Raw genomic sequence first — 20,949 nt, forward strand, 5'->3', positions numbered from 1 at the left:
TTGTAAATATTATAAATGAGGGACCCAGCACTGATCTCTGTGGTATGCAGCTGCACACTGGACTCCAGTCACACAAACAGCCTTCTATCACCACCCTCTGCTGTCCCTAAACTAACTTTTGATCTAACTTGCTAAGTTACCCTGGATCCCATGAGCTTTTGCCTTCGTTATCAGTTTGCAATGTCAAAGGTCTTGCTGAAATCCATATAAACTATATCAACAGCCCAACCTTATCCAAACACTTGGTCACCTTCTTGAAAAATTCCACCAGATTTGTTAGGCATGTCTTCCCTCTGAAAAAGCCATGCTGATTATCCTTGATCAAACCTTGACTATCTAAATGGAGATTAATTTCCTCCTTAACTATTTTATCCAATAGTTTCCTTACCCATAATGTTATACTCACTGGTTTATAGTTTCTAGGTCTATCTCTACAACCTTTTTTGTAAAGTGGAACCATATTAGCTATCCTGCAGTTCTCTGGTATCTTCCCTGTGGCCAAAAATGACTTAAACAATTGGGTCAGAGCCCCTGCATTTTTTCCCCTCATCCCGCACAGCAGCCTAGGATACAATTCATCAAGTTGGGATTTATCCAATTTTAAATGTGCCAAAAACTCCAAAACCCCCTTGCTTCTTTTATTAACTTGTTCAAGAACTTCACAGTCTATCTGCTTGAATTCTGTACTTGCATCCTCCTTCTTGAAAATCTGTAACAACAGTGAAAGCTATTTGACCTATTACAACCAGATGGGCCAATGGGCGGAGAAGTGGCAGATAGAGTTTAATTCAGATAAATGCAATGTGCTGCAGTTTGGGAAAGCAAATCTTAGCAGGACTTATTCTGGTCTCCTTCCTATCGGAAGGATGTTGTGAAACTTGAAAGGGTTCAGAAAAGATGTACAAGGATGTTGCCAGGGTTGGAGGATTTGGGCTGTAGGGAGAGGCTGAACAGGCTTGGGGTTGTTTTCCCTGGAGCATCGGAGGGGTGATCTTATAGAGGTTTACAAAATTATGGGGCATGGATAGGATAAATAAACAAAGTCTTTTCCCTGGGGTCGGGGAGTCCAGAACTAGAGGGCATAGGTTTAGGGTGAGAGGGGAAAGATATAAAAGAGACCTAAGGGGCAACATTTTCACACTGAGAGTGGTACGTGTATGGAATGAGCTGCCAGAGGAAGTGGTGGAGGCTGGTACAATTGCAACATTTAAAAGGCATTTGGATGGGTATATGAATAGGAAGGGTTTGGAGGGATATGGGTCGGGTGCTGACAGGTGGGACTTGATTGGGTTGGGATATCTGGTCGGCATGGATGGGTTGCACTGAAGGGCATGTTTCCATGCCGTACATCTCTATGACTCTATGATTCTATTATGCCTGTGCTACCTCTAAAGGAGTAATTCATCTACAGACACTACCCTGCCTATTCCTGAATCATTCATATTCTTCCTTTTCAGGTAATAACCCAAAGTCCTTCTGAATTTGGCTCCATCTAACATCATATAGCACATTCTTTAATCTGGCCACATCCCGCATGTCACCATTACTTATTTTACCAATGCCTTTTATCTGTGCCCTCTTGTTCATGAGCTATCCAGTAATAGGAAGCTTTCCCCCATCTCTGTTCAGACCTCTGTCAATTTTGAATACCTTCCATCAAATCAACTTTCTCAAAGGAAAACATCCAATTTCTACAATCTATCTCCATCACTGATGTCATAGTATAGAATAGAATCAAGAGTCATAAGCATGGAAGCAGATTCTGGTCCAACCAATCCATGCCAACCACACTCCCAAACTAAGTTAGTCCCACCTGTCTGCATTTGGCCTATATCCATCCAAACAATTCTTAATCAAGTACTTATCTAAATGTATTTTAAATGTTGTAACTGCATCCACAACTTCCTTGGAAGTTCATTTGACACATACATAACTGTGTAAAAAAATGCCCCTGTTGTTTTTAATCTCTCCTCTCACCTCAAAAAGTGCCCCCAGCTCTTGAAATCCCACGCCCTAGGAAAAAGACACCTGCCAATATCTATACCCCTCATGATTTTATAAACCTCTATAACATCACCCCTCAACCTCCTATGCTCCAGTGAAAAACAAATCCCAGCCTATCCAGCTTCTCCCCTCACAAATCCTCCATTTCTGGCAACATCTTAGTAAATCTCTTCTGAATCCTTTTCAGGTTAATAATATCCTTCCTATAACAGACGACCAAAACTGGACATAGTACAACCTCAATATAATGTCCTGAAATCATTTACATAATCTTATCCCCACTTGCAGGGATGAGCGTGGCCAAAATTCAAAAGGGCTTTAAAGCTTTTCAGACAGACATATTTAATTATAACTTTTAGTTACATGTAGTAAATGCAAAACTACAGTGGATATATGAGATTAACAGGTGTGACATGCCATGCATGCAGTATTCCTGCCAAGAGTAGTCACAAGTAGCAGCAGTGAATGCAAATGCTTCTGCTCCAATTCAAATAGGTGAAAGTATGAAACTTAAAATGGTGGGAATATTAATTTCCCCTCTGTTTACTTTCTATTCCTGCCAAGGCCATGAATCAATGTATTTGTATAAAATCACCAAAGTTACTTTAGCATTCAATGCAGTTTTTGTACATAATACAGAATGAAGTTCATGCTAAGAACTTTGCTGGGTTATGTAAATATAAAATGAGGCGAAGGACTGTAGTAGTATTATTCAATGTGACCCAATTTTAACTCTCCACCACACTCTCAAAAGGCAATTACAAATGAGTAATAAATGGCTCTCTTGCCAGTAATGCTCACAACCCATGAGAAAAATGTAAAACAAACTATTGAATCACAGACACTGTCAAATAAAACACAGCACTCTAACATTGAGTATATAGTCGTTAAAGTTTGTGTGTTACAGATCACCGTATAATATTACAAAGGAGTCTTGTGATATATTGTTCATGGTCTTTTCTCTGGGCCAGACAGTCAGGGTTCAAATCCCACCTACAATGGAAGTAGATCGTAACATATATGAACAAGTGGATTAAAAATAATTTTGTAATATAATGTATATTTTAAAAGAAGTATGTCATTAATATACTTGAAGAATATTGTTTAACTAGATATCTAGAGCACTTATAACAAAGTTCATAGAAGCCCTATGACCAGTGGGCACCATTATGCATTATCACTTGTGATGAAGCTGCTCCTTTAACAAGGTTGTGTTGTCCTTTGTCTTTTTTTCAGGAGGTCATAAAGACGCAGGTTCTGAAATGACTGTGTTTGGTTTACTTGAAGAAGCTTTTAAGTTTAAAAAAAACACTTGTGCAATGAAAGGAAAGTGGCCAGTCGTCCCAGCTCAGCTTTTCTATGGTTTGGTTTGGGTTCAGAGCTGCTAGTCAGTTTTGAGGCTGGTGGTCCAAGGAACAGCTACATGGAAGTAGGTGTTCCATGCTGAATCTCTTTGCCATCTCTCTCTCCTGTAATACCCTGTGTTTGATTTTACCTTTTTTGCCAAGGGGTGTTTATGGGGATTGTTGCAAGTATTTGGAACACCGTCACTAAGTTGGAACTGTTTGTTATTCTATATTCTGATCTCTTTTGTTTGTGTTTCATCTGGTAATTTTGCAAATTTTTTTTAAAAATTAAGTAGTTAGGCCAACTGCATCATTCCTGGAATATCCACTGTATACCTACTTAAAACAACTAGTAAAGTTAGGGTCTGGGCTACTTTCTAGAAATGTGTTGAGGGGGTCTGGCCTGGTCCATAACAGATTAGGGGCTCTTTGTGAGATTTGTTCTATTGTTGCAAATTGGGATTAGGGTTGTTGGACTCAAAAGCTGCAAGTGGCAGGTGCTGGTGTCTTTTGTTCTGGGTTGATTTCGATTTAGACGGTGCTTAGGATAGCAATGGCTCTTTCAGTCACGAAGAGTGTTCTAGGGCTGGAAGAAGTGACTTTGGAGGCTTTACAAAAGGTGCTTAAGGCCAAGATGCTGGAATTAGCAGGCAATTTGGAGCTGGAGCTGCCTCCTTCCGTGAGAAAAGGAGAGATAATTACAGAAATAGCTCAGCATTTAAATTTGCTGAAAATGCCATCAGAATCTTTGGAGATGATTAAAGTTCAATTGAAAATGAAGCAGTTTGAGTTAGAGGTATAAGACAAGGAAAGGGCAGCAGGAATAAAACAATTTGAATTACGATTAAGAGCAGAGGAAAGAGAAAAAGAATGAATCGCTTTAGCAGACCAAAAAGAAAAAGAGAGAGAGAAAGAGAGAAGAGAAAGAAAAGGAGGAAGAGGAAAGTAAGAAAGAGGGAGTTTGAACTTCAGAAATTTGCACAAGGACAGGAAAGTCAGCTTAAAAAGATGAAGACTGAAGATAAGCTTAGTGAGGAAGAGAGTGAGGATGAGCAAACCCATGGTAGCCAAAGGCTTGGTGAGGAACTGTTTAAATATATTCAAGCATTGTCTAAATTTGGTGAGAAGGATTTGAAAGCCTTTTTCATCTCATTTGAAAAGATGACTAAACAAATGCAGTGGCCAGTGACCACGTGGGTTTTGTTGATACAAACAAAACTTACTAGTAAGGTATTCATATCATTTTCAGAGGAGATATCTAGGGCCTATGAGGAGGTGAAGAAAGCTATCTTAAGTGCATATGAGCTTGTGCCAGAAGACTACGAACAATGTTTCAGGAATCTAAAGAGGAACCTTGCTCAAACCTACATCTTCTTTGAAAGAATCAGTCAAAATCATTTTGATACGTGGATAAGGGCATTAAAAATAGAGCAAATCTATGATGCTGTTAGAGAGACGATTATTTTGGAGGAGTTCAAAAATTCACTTCCTGAAGTAGTGAGAACTCGTGTGGAAGAGCAGAGAGTTAAAACGGCAAGATGAGCGGCTGAAATGGCTGATGATTATGAATTGGTCCAGCTAAAAAATTGCACCAGAATGTTCAACCTGGTCGGAGGTAGCAGCAGATAAAGAGGTTACAATATTAAGAGACACAGGATCCTCTCAATCTTTGATGTTAAAAGATGAGGAAATATGTACCTCTGAAGGACTATTGCCAGAAAAAATGCTAGTAATGGGAATTCATGGTGAGACAAGAAGCACTCAATCTTGTCTAGTGAAGAGTTGGAGAAGTTATGGTAGAAGTATTGGACAAACACTTGGCTCCAGGTATACAATTCATTCTTGCTAACGATATTGCTGGTTCACAGGTAGGAGTGCTGTCTAGTGTAGTTGACAAGCTAGTGGAAACTCAGGCAACTGACCTATTGCAGTACACATATCCTGGGATTTTTCCTGTGTGGTGACGAGATCACAAAGTCACCAGTTGAAACAGGAAAGATCAAAGAGTACAGATAAGAAAGTTGAAATGGAATTAGCAAGATCCTGTTTGATCAAATGGTTGACACAAAACAGAAGCAGATAGATAACAAAGCAGACATCTTTAGCTCAGATTAATTAACTGAGTTACAGCAGAAAGATGAAAACTTAAAGCAATTGCGTCAAAAGGCATGCATGGAAAAAGAGTCCGAATGGATCCCTGAATGCCACTATCCGAGAAATGATGTCTTAATGAGGAAATGGACAGAAGTTCATCAAGTCATATTGTCAGTGGGTTATAGAAAGGACACATTGCAAGTGATGCATGAACTACCAGTAGGGGGTATTTAGGGGTAAAAGAAACCCAAGCTAAAATACAAAAACATTTTTACCAGCTTGGACTGCATAAGGATTATTTTGCCAGACATGCATACATATCAAGTAATTGGAAAACCACAGGCAGTAATAATACTCACACCTCTACTACCTATTCCTGCATTTGACGAACCTCTTACAAGAGGTTGCGTAGGACCCCTACCTAAAACATGGGAATCAGTATTTGCTAACAATAATAGATGTATCCACTAGATTTCTACAGGCCATTCCATCACATAATATTACAGCTAAAAGGATTGTTGAGGAGTTACTCAAATTTTTCAGTAGATACGGACTACCCACAGAGATACAATCAAATCAAGGGTCAAACTTGCCATTGAAATTATTCAAGGAAGTTATGGACAGTTTAAGAATGAAACAATTCAAATCTATTGCATACCATCCAGTGTCGCAGTGAACACTAGAAAGGTGGCATCAGACATTAAAGACCATGTTGAGGGCTTATAGTCAAGGCTATCCAGATGATTGAGCTTGGGGAATTCCATTTGTACATTTTGCGCTCAAGGTGCACCAAATGAATTGACCAAATTCAGTCTATTTGAATTAGTTTTTGGGCATGAAGTGAGAGGACCACTAAAATTGATTCAGGAGAATTTGGTAAGTCAGAATTCAGAGACCACATATTTGGACTACATGTCAAATTTTAGGGAACGATTAAATAGAGTGGAGGAGTTGGCCAGACAGCATTTAAAAGTATCACAGCATACAATGAAATAGGAAGCAGACAAGAAATCAAAAATTCACCATTTTGCTCTCGGGGATAAGGTGTTAGTGTTACTTCCAGTGAAAGGTGAACCTTTAAAAGTAAGGTTTAGTGGACCTTATCAAGTCAAAAGGAAATTGAGTGAGGTGAACTATTTAATAAGGACTCCAGACAGAAAGAAATCTCAGAGTGTGTCATGTGAATATGCTCAAAAGGTATTTTGACAGGGAAGGAAAATCAACACAGAGTGAAGAATCAAGTTCAGAGGATTCTGAATTGGACATTCCTCAAATTAATTTGGACAATGAGAAAGCTGCCAAAAATTGGGATAAATTATTGCGTTATCTTCCAGACAAAAATTGAAATGATCTGAAAGAGTTATTACATCACATGGGGAGATATGTGGAAGTAAGCTGGGAAGCACTAACCTAATTATGCATGATGTAGATACAGGAGATGCTATTCCAATTAAGCAACGTCCTTATAGGCATAACCCTCTAAAGTTGGCACAGGTTCAAAAGGAGATTGAAGTTGAAACTTTATTGCTGGAACAGCACAGCAGGAGATTGAACCAAGAGCATGCTAAAAGACAACATAATCGAAGTGACTTACAGGGATGGGAGCTCACCCATAATAATGGTGCCAAATCTAGATGGTTCTCAACGGTTATATTTGGATTATCGCAAAGTCAATGCAGTTACAAAGACTCTAGCATATCTGATTCCACATTTGGAGGACTGTTTTGAAAATGTGGCACAAGCAACTTCTACATTGGACTTGCTCAGAGGGTAGTGGCAGATATCTATGTCCGAAAGAGCAAAGACAGTTTTGGCTTTCCTAACGCCAAATGGACTTTATCAGTTTAAAGTCATGTTGTTTGGTATGAAAAATGTGCCAGTTCCATTTCAGAGACTAACCAATAAGGTCATTGTCAGCTTACCCAATTGTGTAGTTTATATTGATGACCTGGTGATTTTTAGTCACACATGGAAAGATATTTGCAACATTTATCAGAATTGTTCAATTGACTTTAGGATAAACCTGGCTGAAAGTGAATTTGGGAGGAAGAAAGAAGAAGGGAAGAATTGTTGTCCTTGTTTTCACTCAAGAGGTGCCAAAGGTCACGAGGTGACACAGGTGCCAAAATAACTGGGGTTGAATTACTTGAAGGAGCTTGTAAGTTTAAAAGAAACACATGTACAATGAAAAGGGAGTGGCCAGTTCTCCCAGTCTGGTTTGATCTTAGCAGTCAGTCAGTTGTGAAGCTGCTGGACCCAAAGAAGCAGGTCTATGCTGATCCTCCCTCTCTCCTGTAAGAACCTGTGTTGGATTTTACCTTTTGTGCCAAGGGTGTTTATGGGGATTATTGCAAGTATTTGGAACTTCAACCTCACACTCTTGACACCTGTGCACCTGGTGCAGAAAGCATTGGACATATCATAAGACCTCATAACCATAATTGACCATTAAACACCCTCACTCCCACATCTAAATGCCAAATCACCTGCTCTTCCCCCCCCCCCCCCCAACATGTTATTCAAGTTGCTTATTTCCCTGCATGTCTGTTGTCCAATTGCCCAAACCTCAAATTCATTTTATTCCCAATGTCTGGTGTCTAGCTTACTGCCAGATATCAAACATCTAATTCGTATACCCCTCCCAGCAATGTTCAACTCACTCTACTCATTCACCTCTTGGCTACTTGCCTGATGGTTACTCAATCTAACTGAGCACAGCTGGGAAACTAACATTTTTTTTGGTAGGTTCTGCAAAGAAACTCTTTCTTCCTGTATACTAAATCTTGCACTCTGCCTCAGTTACATTTGTGGCATATCTCTGCACCCACTAGCAATCTAATTCATGCTGTCACTGCAGGATGTGCTTTAAGAAGGCAGTCAAACTGGCTCTGCTCTAACTTATTTGGGAGATTAGTTGTTTCTTTCCTCATGTTTATATAGCAAATGGGAACTCCTATTCCTGTCCCAGAACATCTTAATACAGAGCCTTGATTGCTCTAAACACTGACATAACACTCACTTTACTCAGATTAATTATTGTGGGCTCACAGAGTATTGTTCAGAGTAATGGGGGAACCGAATTAATGCAACCCAATTCCTTGGCACTGATTTAAAATATTGAAGTAGACAGCAGTCAGATCTAGCCCAGAAGAGGCTAAGCGATGGCTCCCTCGTGCCTGCTTTGGCCTAGTTGTTGGCAGAGAGGCCCTACTTCCAGCCTCCAAACATTCTGCATAATCTCCTCAGCCTTCTGGAGGATGTCAATACAACATCCAGAAGAGCTCGGTTTACAGCGTAGTTGCAGTAGCAGGATCAGAATATACTCTAGCTTCTCCAATAATATTCTCTCTCCCTCCCTCACTAGCTGCTCCTCTAAACAGAGATAGTGCCTGTAGAGGTGCAGCAAGAGTGGGAGGGAGGGATCCTGTGAGTCAAGAAGCTGGAACAGCTGGAGTGGGAAGGTCAGAAGCTTCAGTCTCTCCAATATTTGCTGTTTCTATCATAGTTACCCAGTAGGTTCCTGCTCTCAATGCCACTTGTGATCTTTTAAAGACCCATACAGGTGCCAAAAATTGGAACATATATTTAAAATGGCATTTTGAATGGTCAATATTGGAGACACACGAAATAGCAAAATTGCTCAACCCTCATCTCTGAAGCCCTTATACCCCTCCTAAAATAAGGTGCCCAGAACCAGATGAAATACTCCAATTGTAGTTGAACCAAATTTCTAAAACGTATAATAGCAAAGAAGCTAAGTCCTATTAACAAAGCCTAGAGTGTTTTATGTTCTATTAACCACTTTCTCAACTTGCCCTGGGTCCTCCAATTATTTAATGCACATATACACTTTCCCTTTAGAACTGAATCCTTTTCTTTGTATTGTCTCCGCATTCTTTCTACCAAAATAAATCACACATCTCTCTGCATTAAAATTTCATCTGCCACTTTTCTACCCTGTCCATCATCCCATGTCCTTTTGAAATTCTACACTAATCTCATCACTATTCACGCACATATTCTGTATCATCTGGAAATTCTGAAACTGATCTTTACATCAAACGTCTAATTCTCTAGCATCAGGAAATGATTAGAACCATCACAGAGAGTGCAGCAACTTCATTCTTGCCAGATTTACACCATCTCAAATCCTATAAATACTACTCGGAGGGTGATTAATGAACATGTTAAGATGTTTAACTGACATTAGAAAAATGATGCAGGCATTGGAGGAATGGTTAATTTTTATAATGTCGAAAAACTGTTTTGTACCAAGTTGATTTATCATTCAACAAATGACCCCAGATGCACATCACATATGAATCACAATTTATTTCTCAGGATTATTTTCTTTATTTTTGCCTGAAGAATTTTAATAATTTATGGTGATATTTTCAACAAGTACAAAATCAAAACAAGAAAAAAAGACACAGGAACAAAGTTCAAGATAGTTCTGACTTTGAATAAAAACCAGTTTGGAATGGCTGGTAGTAGATTGTAGTAAGGTGGAGTTTAAGATGTCTGATCTGAGGCGCCAAGTCAGGCAATCCAGCTCCTCAAACACAAGCTCCTAGATCTGTTTGTGCCTACGTTTCTGATTGAAGGCCTGATAGGTCTAACCTATCCTATTTGTACAGAATAGCAATAGGGGATAAAAATGTTCATTAATATGAAATTGCATGATCAATATGGTTCAGTACAATGGAGGAAGAAAATGCTCTTTTTGACAACAGAAGTCCAGAATAAATTAGAGCCAAGTTGCTCAGTTCTTTGAATAAAGAGTATGGAGGTTCTGGAACACTTCCAAAAGACATTTCAGCAAAGATCTAATTGAGTGGTTGAACAGACTTGTGGGACTAAATGGCTTCCTTCTGTGGTTAACACATTTCAAGCAAGCATAGGGTTATTCAAAGTAAATCATGACACCTTGCCTCCAGAGCAAATAAGTTGAAAAAAAATCACATCATGACTGACAGATTCTTCAATGTTTGCTTTGTCTTTCTAATACAGTGACATGTGTCCAACAATTCTTCCCTTCTCTGATATGTCACACATTCACTGACCATAAGCACAGGCTGACAATCCAATCTTGGCCTTCATCCATGTCACTGCATGTTAGGCCACTAGGAGGTGAGAATGTACAACCTTGCACCTTCCTCTAATTGTTGTCTCCCTGTTAGCACCTTTGCATTAACACAACCAAAATCAGATGCCTATGGAGGTTTTATCTCTCACTGTAGAGAATAAGTCCACGAGTGAAAGTAGTAAGCAGAATTAGCCTGTATATGATCTGCCCATTAGTCACTGTATTGTCACTAACTTTTCTATTAATTCCCAGAGCCTCATCGCTGCGTTGGTGGAATGCATATTACTCCATCCAGACGTTCCAAAATCTCTCCAAGACCCTCTTTGGAGAGTTGCTGCAATTCTTGGAGTTCCTTCTTTAATAGGGTTGCTTCAGCTTCCAGCTGTGAGATCATTTCTGTTGCAGTGAAACTCACAGAGCTTATATGTTGTTGGGCAGTGGGAGGCTTACTTCTGAAAGGAGTGGGAGTAGAGTTGATTCTCAATACCAATCTGACTTGGCCATGTCGTCTTCTCTCTTGGCTCATTCTGGCTTGTACTGCTGCCAGTTTCTGCTCCAGATTACATGTCAGGAACACTGCTTCATGCCATCCCATGTGATCTCCCATACTTCGCTCCTGCTCTTTAATCTGCAGAAATACAGGCAGGCATATAGAGGTCAGAAGTTGCAATGCAAATCACAACACTTCACAATTAAGTGGACATGAACTCAAGAGATTCCATTGTCTCAATAGTGCCTTAAGTACTGATCCTCTGACAGCAGAGGTCCCAAGTCCTGGGTTTTTTTCTCAAGTTTCTAGAATGGATTTTGAACTACAACAATCTCATTCAGCAGAAAATATGCAAAGACTGACATCCAACTTATAGTATTTTCAGTAATCAAGCACAAAACCATTAATAAATTTGGGAGGTGAAATACAATAATATGCACCCTTTCTTGACTTTGAAATCATTTCCACCTCACTTGCTCTGACCTGTTGCATTCTGAAGATCAGGAGAACTCTGGAGAGAGACACTAGTTTCCAAGGAAAAGAATAATCATCCATTAATTACCCATGCTAACTGTGTGAGATAAATAGTTGCTGACAGTGCTGACGGAAGTGGCTCAATGTGTTGAATCTTTAAGCTTCTACACTGTATTTTACAACCAGGAGACAAAGCAAAAGTTAGCCAAATGTTTTGGTGCCACACTGATCAAAGTTGAGAGCCCATATTTACTGAGAAAAATGTTAGGATTCGACAAGAAACTAGGTCCCATCCTGATGCACAATGATGGATCACTTGTAGGATGCACTGATGTAGGTGATCGAAGGTATTGCTAAGATTTTAATATTTGATAGCTCTGGATATAGCGTGGGATATTATAATTCCTTACATTGTGCACCCCTATCATGTGTAGAAAATAGGACACAGATGCAGTAGGATTATACCAGGTGCAAAGAATCTTGGTATGAGAGAAACTCGAGATCCTAGGATTAGTTGTATGGAGCAGAGAATGTGAAGAGAATATATAATAGAGATTATTATAAAAATGACACTTTTTATGAAATTAATAAGAAATTATTCACTCTGCTACAGTGATATGGGTCATCAATTTAAGTCGTTACAAAGGATAAGGAGAGAGGTCAGAAGTATTTCTTTGCATCAAGTTGTTGGAGCATAAAATGATTCATCACAGAGAGTAGTTGAGTAAGGGGTCATTACTCCTTTGAAATATTTGTATTAAAAAGATCTTCCCTTAGTAAGATACATTAATTAATTCTGAAATTCTCCAAGAAATAAGTGAGTGATCAAGTGACCCCCTGATCCAATTCTCTCCTGATTAAAAGCAGTTTAGCCTTGTTTTCAGCACTGCAAAAGCTTGATCACTATACAGATAGCAACAGTTCAAGAAATAGGCCTACGGTTGGCTTCTCATGGATAGAGATATCTTTATCGTCAAAACAAACATATAATGTTACTCACAAATCTGAATTTATGTCAAAGGATAGTTCTACAGTTGCCTGGAATGATCAGAGTGTTGGACTGTACACCTGACTGGAGGTGATTTTCCAAACAAACAAACAGTGCAATGTTTCACTCCAAAATACATAAAATGGTTACCCTTTCATCCTTCACCAATCTCCGGTCCTGTATCTCTGATTGCAGTTTCAGTAGCTCAGTGTAAAGTTTGTTTGTTTTCCTGAAGACATCAGGTTCCTTGCAATTCTCCCTCTGATTGAACGAGGGGGCAGTGACTGTAGTGAAGTTTACATTCAGCACCTCTTGGGTATCCTGCAGCTTGGCAGACAGTACACTTTCCTGAGAAGGAACAAGACATTTAGTAATCTCATTGTGTATTGGATTGGTTCCCACCTCTCCCTCTATCTTGAAGACTAAGTTGAACAGCAACAATCCTACTGTCCCTAAAAGTCCTCTTTTAAATCTACAGCCTAATATTTACAATCCTTGTGAATACTGGAAGCATACTCCTGACATAATTTGTCATATTCTCAGCAGCAAGAGAAACGCAGAATTCCTGGAGAAAGAGAAAAGGAGGGGCAAAATAGGAAACCTCATGAAACATTCCTGCTGAAGCCAGAAGTATTGGTTAGCTTGCAAGATTTTTGGGAATGCTTTCCATTTGGAAAAGTAATTTGTAATGAGCCTCAATGTGGATTTCAGGAGGACTGAATCAGCAAAACCACAGCTGATATTCTTTTTGTAGGTTCTACATCAGTTACAGCCATAAAGTACGCCAAATAATAGCTGAAACACTGGTGATGTGTTTAAAGCATTAAGACGAAAGATGAAGTCTTGTTCCTTCTTGACAGGTTACTCCTACAGTCTTGTACAACTTACCAATTTAATAAGAAAAGCTGAGTTGAATTTGCAACAGAGTTCCTGTGGAAGAGCCTCAGTGAGTGGGAATTCTTAATCAAGAAACCTTGGGCACTATCCTCCAAATTTCTGACCATTCAGTTCAATTTAGTAAAATCAACTTTTTAATTTACAATATAGTGAGGCAAATCTGCACAAATTCATTTCAATTAGAAGTCCAACAATGCTATCTATGTCCGTACATTATGAGCATATAGTGTGCAGGATTTAAGTTAGGAACATTCCTGCCCATTTGCTGTGTACAGGAAAGCTCTCTTACCATCCATTGCCAATATATGGGCTCCAGCCGCTTCCACTCCAGGTATGCCTCCAATTGTATGTTCTCATGCTCCAGCAGCTGCACAAACTACAATATTGCAAATTACATTAATAAAAGAACAGGAACAGGTCAAGTCTTGTCCTGATACCCGAAGCAGTGATTATATGTGCAGGGGACGATGAGTTGCAGAACACCTTAAATGACAGCATGAATGAATCCTCAAAGACTACCTAGACAGGCATAGTTAGCAGGAGGTCAAAGGGGGGTAAGTGCAAATTGATCAGAGAAAGATCTGAAAGAACTGCAATCAGGACCAATTATTTGCATCCTGCCGTAAAATTCAGTCTAGCTACTGGGATTTTGTATCTTGGATCATGGCTAGTGGATTAATAGTTGAGGAAGTATTCCCCAGTGCCACAGGTGATTAAAGTTAAAAATCACACAGCACCAGATTATAGTTTAATACAGGCTCCTCCACATCACAGGTGATTAAGGCATGGAGTTGCTGAAACACACAGCACAAAATAGGTTTAGGTTGGAACCGCAGGCTGGGCTGTTCATTGATCTTAACCAGGGAGGCCACAGAACTGTTAGAATTGGCACAAGACTCCTTCACTAGGAGTGGAAAAGTGCCCAGAAATCTCACTCCTTATCATTATTCAGCAATCCCTACTTAAGTGCCCTGGATATCAACTAGTTGAGGAGAAAATTAGATTAGATTCCCTACAGTGTGGAAACAGGCCCTTCGGCCCAACCAGTCTACACCGACCCTCCGAAGAGTAACCCACTCAGACCCATTAGCCTCAGCTGTGATCTTCCACACTCAAACACCTACCTGTGCTAACCTGGTTAGCATGTAAATTGATGAGTAGATGAATTTACAGGTGGCTCCCATGGAATATTACACCATTCAATGGTATTTACTTCCTGTAGAACAACCATCTAAATGAGATCTAGAATGTTACTATTCAGAACCAGAGAGCAATAATGGCCATAGGTTCAATAATTGTTGAAAGCTGGAATGTGAGGAGCAAGGGAAAGTCTTATTTCAGCAAGCACTCAGCCAAAAGTAGAGACCACTGACAGTCAGCTGAGACTGAATGTTGCCCTGTGTCTGAGCCAGAAGGCCTGGATTCAAAACCATCTGCTCCAGAGGTGTATTACAGCACCACTGAAAAGGATGATCAAAAATATCTAAAAATGTGTTAAATTAGGATCACTTGTGGTACAGCGGTAGTGTCCCTACATTTGATCCAGGAGATCTAGGTTCAAGTCTCATAGAGGTACATTATCACATCTCTGAATAAGCTGATTAGATAATAGCTTAATTGGGTCAAGGTGCACAATATGTATTATGCAAATAAAACCTTGAAAATTTAAAAGAAGTGAGCTTTAAAGTGTGTAATAACTACTCTGAACAGGTTGCTAGGAATTATCTAAAAAGTGTAAAATATTGACAATTTGGTTTAGTTAATTTTGGAGATGGTTGACAAATGAATTTGTAATAAGAAAGTCAAAGGATTTTGTGGTACTACCCTGCAAGAAGAGTAAGTAGTCTGAGCCATAGCTAGTTCACCTCAGTGCACTGTTGATGATCTTGGATCAGACGTGCCTCAGTTGCAGACAAATGATCAAAACTCTGGCTGCTGCTACATCCTTTGGTGTACAAATGGATCTGAAATCCAACATCACAGATCAGAATAAGACTTAATTCAGTGGTCCTGAAAACAGAAACAAGGTTCAGCCTTTGGTAAGGGCAGTATTTCATACTATGGTCAGAAGCTTCTAGCTGTTGACAGCTAAACTGAAAGCAATATCCCTGCCCACTCTACTCTACACAGAGTTATTCCATGAAGCTCAATCATTAACATCTGAACTACCTTTGGAAATGTGTGAAGATCAGATGGTAGGCAGAAGATCACCCTGGAGGTGCTCACTCAAACTGGCTATGCCAAGCGTCCACTTATATTGATGAAACAATCACAACAGAGTCAAACTGGTTATGTAGCAAGGATGCCTAATAGTTACCAATTTGAATCTTCTACAGATATCTGATGTCTGGGGTGTGTTCTCATGCAGTCAAATAAGTACTATAAGGGCATTATAAGAAGCTTCAGCCAGGATCACGTAGCATAATCAAATGAAAAAGAAAGGGTATGAACTCCTTCAAAAATAAGCGCATCAGAGACAGAGAAATGCAAGGAGAAGAAACTTAAATAATTTGCAGTATTCTGTCCCATTTGTCGCAGAACTTTCTGGCATATATGAGTCTTAGCAGCCATCCATGTAACATTCGGAACACTGGGGGTATAGTGGACATTGAAGAAAGTTACATAACCAAGAAATCTTGATCAATTGGTATGTATGGAATGAGCTGCCAGAGTAAGTGGTGGAGACTGGTAGAATTACAACGTTTATAAGGCATCTGGATGGGTATATGAATAGAAAGGATTTAGAGGGATATGGGCCAAGTGCTGGCAAGTGTGACTAGATTAGGTTAGGATATCTGGTTGGCATGGACGGGTTGCACCAAAGGGTCTGTTTCTGTGTTGTACATCTCTATGACTCAAATTGGATCAACGGGCTGAGGAGTGGTAGATGCAGTTTAGCTTGGATAAATGCAACATATTGCATTTTGGTGAAACAAATAACGGCAGGACTTACACAATTAATTGTAGGGTCCTGGGTAGTGTTGTAGAACACAGAGACCTTGCGGTTCAGGTACATAACTCTTGGAATTTGTATCACAGATAGACAGGGTGATTAAGAAGGCATTTAGCCTGATTGCCTTCATTGCTTAAGCCTTTAAGTATTGGAGTTGGGATGTCAAGTTGAGTTTACAGGGTGTTGGTGAGTTCTCTTGTGGAGTACTGTGTCCAGTTCTGATTGCCCTGCTACAGCAGGAAGGATATAATTAAATTGGGGAGGGTTCAGAAAAGTTTTATCAGGAGGTTGCCGGTAATGGAGGGTTTGAGTTATAAAAATAGGCTGAGACTGTTTTCACTGCAGAGTAGGAAGTTGAGGGGTGACTTTATAGAGGTTTGCAAAATCATGAGGGGCATTGAGAAGGGTCTTTTCCCTAGGTGAGTTCAAAACTAGGGGGCATATTTTTAAAATTTAAAAATAAGCAACTTTTTTTTAAAATACAGAGTGGTTTATGTGTCGAATGAACTGCCAGAGGAAGTGGTGAACACAGGTACATTTGCAATATTTAAAAGACATTTGGATAAGTACATGGAATGGGAAAGGTTTGGAGGGATACGGGCCAAATGCAAGCAAGTGGGACTAGTTTAATTTGGGAAGATGGTTGGTGTGGACTAGTTGGAATGAAGGGTCTGTTTCCATGCTGTATGACTCTGTCTTGAGATAATGAACATGGTCATCTTTGCCTTGAAGAATGAACAAACTAACTGTTACAACAAATTCTCTCTTGTAATTTTAATCCAGATTGAGGTCTGATTGTGGGAGCCTGGCCATCCTGAATGGCAACTTCACAGAACACATGTTCTAAACACACATTTGGATTGAAACAACACTGATAATCCATTTTAGCTTGGTTCACAGTATTAGCTAAACCACAAGTGTTGCTACCTTGAAAAAGACTTCAGCCTGCCTGATCTAATAAAGCACAACTTAGAGCCGACGGGTCCTGATGCTGTAAGGAACGAGAGAGTTGCTACGAAAAGGAGAATGTGGTGCATACCTTATAGAGGGCAGAACACCTCTCCTGCTGAGCACTGTAAAGATTTCTCCTGCGGAACCGCAGCTTCCCATGTAAAGACTGCAGGTATCGCACATCCATCTCCACTGGGTGGCTGCTTTCCTGAAGGTCCGATCCCTCCATGGGCCTGAATGGTAGAGTCTGTTTGCACTGAAAGCAGAAGCGCCATCACAATTACTGCTAGCAAATGCAGTTCAAATGTTCTATTGCAATGTTTTTTTTAAATTCGGAGAAAGCAAATTTCTTATTGTGTGATTGCTCCATGATACAGAAATATTTTTAAACACTGAGTCTGTTTGCTCTCACCACTATCATGCTGCACAAATAGCCAATCCAGCAATTGATATTGACATGACCACACTCTTTGGCCTGTGCTTCTGCATGTTGAAACATTACTTTACAAATGCAGATGTAAATATGATTACATTGAAAAGCAATCAAAGGAGCAATGTGGGTCCCATGGCAACCAAAAATAATGAAAAGGTCAACAAGAAGATGGTGACTATGCTGAACAATTACAGTGTCTCACTGTTTACAGTAGGGGGAGATCAGCATACCACACATTCTAGGAAAACTAATATTGCATTAAAAAAAGACAGCAGCGCACCAAATTTACATCAATAAAAATAACAGTAATGAAGAATGGCAACATTGTCTCATCAATGGTACCACCATTCGGAGACTGAGGGGTGACCTTATAAAGGTTTATAAGATCAAGAGGAGCATGGACAGTGTAAATAGCCAAGGTCTCTTTCCTAGGTTGGGAGAGTCCAAAATTAAATGGCATAGCTTTAAGATTAGAGGGGAAAGATTTAAAAAGGACCTGAGGGGTAACTTTTTCATGCAGGGGATGTTGCATGTATGGAACAATTTGCCAGGGGAAGTGGTGGAGGCAACTACAATTACAACATTTAAAAGACATCTGGGTGGGTATATGAATAAGAAGAGTTTAGAGGTGTATGTGCCAAATGCTGGCAAATGGGACTAGGTCAGATTGGGATGTCTGGTTGGTGCTGACGAGTTGGATCCTGTTTCTGTGCAATGACTCTATGATTCAAAATAAGGGGAATTAAACTAGGTTTGTACTTCCCAGAATTTAGAATAGTGAGGGTGATTTTATCAAAGCTTTCATGGACTCAAAGAGCCAAATATCCTCCTGCTTCCCCAAAATGACTATATTACAGAAGAAAAAGATTAGGTAGATTAAGAGAAAATACTTCTACTGTTTGGACAGTCTTGGAAGGGACCATAATCTCAGTATTAGAACCAGACCCATCAAGAGTGAAATTTGGAAATAACTCTACAATTGGTTTGGAACATTTCCATAAATGGCTATAAATTCTGGATCAGTTATAAGTTTTATATCTGAGATTTATTGATAGATTTTTGTTTTCCAATGTTATTAAAGAATATAGGGCAAGAAGAGATATATGGTGTTAGATCAGTGATTAGCCATGATGTCTTTAAATGTGAAATAGAGTTGAACAACTAAATTGCTTCATCAATTAAAAATAAGCAAACCGATACAATGTCCCATCACTCTAAAACTCTGACGAGCATTTGCGATGCAAGTAAACTATAACGTCTCAACAGAAGTTGGAAAGTGCACACGAGGGAGTAAAACAGATAAAAAGAAGATGGAGAGCCACAGGCGTAAAGATGAAGTGACTGAGAGAGAAAGAGAGAACAGCAAGTGGTTGCACATTTGCTCCCCCTCTATTGCTTTGTAATCTCCTTGAACCCCATAACCCTCTGAGAGATCTGCACTCCTTCAATTCTGATCTTTTGTACATCCTTGATCACGACTTCTCCACCATTGGTAGCTGCTACTTTAGTTGCTCGGGTCACAAGCTCTGAAATTCCCTCTCTGCATCTCCCACCGCACAAATTTTCTTTTTTCTCTTTCAAGACAAATTTTAATACTCACTTCTTTAACACAGCTTTGGGTCATCTGATCTAATATCTCCTTTATGTGGTTTTAAATTTTGGTTTAGAATGCCACAGTGAAGCACTGAGGGACAGAGCATTAATTTTCATAGAGATAATATCTGTAATTTCTGGTCACTGTTTAAATTTATCCATCATGTAGATTCAGGTGCAAGATATATATATTTAACTTCATTTATTTTAGAATTTGGATTTTGAACTAATTGCATGTGGGTTTTAGTCTGGGGCATGAGGGGATTTAATAATTAATTTGTCAGTATGTGTTGTCTTTTTCTTTATAAACCATTATGAGAGAGAGTGTTCCTGGAGTACTAATGTGAATTTGATGGCTTTGGGAGAGTTTTACAAATGAATGGAGCGATCATTTAAGAGCATTAGGTTGCTTTCAGCTAGAAGGATCAGGACTTTTTTTGAATTGGGAAAACACTCATAGCTTGGTAAACTTTTGGGTTCAGTTTGCAGATGTCTTGATTAAAGTTGGAGGTATGAAACCATTATCTTGGAATAAGGAGTTAGTTCATAAAAGTTATAAATTGGTTATCTCAGTGTAAAGGTTTTTAGTTTGAAGGTTCCAGATCAGAAAATATTTGGTTAGGACCCTGAAGGGATTATTTAAAGCTGAGAAAATCTAAGCTCAAATGTACAAATACTGAATGAAGCAGCCATCACACTCTCAGGACAGAGAACTGAAAGAAACGGTCAAGTTAAACCTAATTGTGTGATAAAAAAGTGAATTCTCCTGGTGTTTGGGTACAGTAAAGGTTTGATGGTGGGCTAGATGGAATAATGTATTTTACTCTGTTTCAAAATCTTTCAAATTGTGTTAAATTTAAAGTGCTATATTCAATTTCTTTTTGTGTAATAAATGTTTGTTATGTTTTTAAAACCAGATCTAGAACATAGAACAATACAGCACAGAACAGGCCCTTCGGCCCACGATGTTGTGCCGAACATTTGTCCTAGCTTGAGCACCTATCCATGTATCTATCCAATTGCCGCTTAAAGGTCACCAATGATTCTGACTCTGCCACTCCCACAGGCAGCGCATTCCATGCCCCCACCACTCTCTGGGTAAAGAACCCACCCCTGACATCTCTCCTATACCTTCCACCCTTCACCTTAAATTTATGTCCCTTGTAACACTCTGTTGTACCCGGGGAAAAAGTTTCTGACTGTCTACTCTATCTATTCCCCTGATCATCTTATAAACCTCTATCAAGTCACCGCTCATCCTTCTCCGTTCCAATGAGAAAAGGACTAGCACTCTCAACCTATCCTCATACGACCTATTCTCCATTCCAGGCAACATCCTGGTAAATCTCCTCTGCACCCTCTCCAAAGCTTCCACATCTTTCCTAAAATGAGGCGACCAGAACTGCTCACAGTACTCCAAATGTGGCCTTACCAAGGTCCTATACAGCTGCAACATCACCTCACGACTCTTGAATTCAATCCCTCTGCTAATGAACGCTAATACACCATAGGCCGCCTTACAAGCTCTATCCACCTGAGTGGCAACTCCCAAAGACCTATGAACATAGACCCCAAGATCCCTCTGCTCCTCCAACTTACTAAGAACCCTACCGTTAAACCTGTATTCCGCATTCTTATTT

General features: G+C 39.6%; 1 protein-coding gene across 1 annotated transcript; it reads right to left on the bottom strand.

The window, feature by feature from the left end:
• Positions 1-9,692: 9,692 nt before the first annotated feature.
• Positions 9,693-18,132, bottom strand: tedc1 (tubulin epsilon and delta complex 1). Its single transcript, XM_043711531.1, has 5 exons — positions 17,372-18,132; positions 15,245-15,343; positions 13,669-13,755; positions 12,633-12,830; positions 9,693-11,158 (listed from the first exon to the last, which is right to left on the bottom strand). The coding sequence occupies exons 1-5, from the start codon at positions 17,510-17,512 to the stop codon at positions 10,787-10,789; spliced, it is 897 nt and encodes a 298-aa protein (XP_043567466.1). The 5' UTR covers positions 17,513-18,132; the 3' UTR covers positions 9,693-10,786.
• Positions 18,133-20,949: the final 2,817 nt, after the last annotated feature.

This window comes from Chiloscyllium plagiosum, chromosome 21 (assembly GCF_004010195.1).
Source record: "Chiloscyllium plagiosum isolate BGI_BamShark_2017 chromosome 21, ASM401019v2, whole genome shotgun sequence".
NCBI classification, from domain to species: Eukaryota; Metazoa; Chordata; class Chondrichthyes; order Orectolobiformes; family Hemiscylliidae; genus Chiloscyllium; species Chiloscyllium plagiosum.

Bases quoted from the DNA above. Each gene is read 5' to 3' on its own strand.
- tedc1 (XM_043711531.1), bottom strand. From the start codon at position 17,512: ATGGAGGGATCGGACCTTCAGGAAAGCAGCCACCCAGTGGAGATGGAT. The intron at 15,344-17,371 runs GTATGCACCACA...GTTGGATTTCAG, and splicing joins GGTGTTCTGCCCTCTATAAG to ATCCATTTGTACACCAAAGG. The intron at 13,756-15,244 runs GTGAACTAGCTA...GCAATATTGTAG, and splicing joins ATCATCAACAGTGCACTGAG to TTTGTGCAGCTGCTGGAGCA.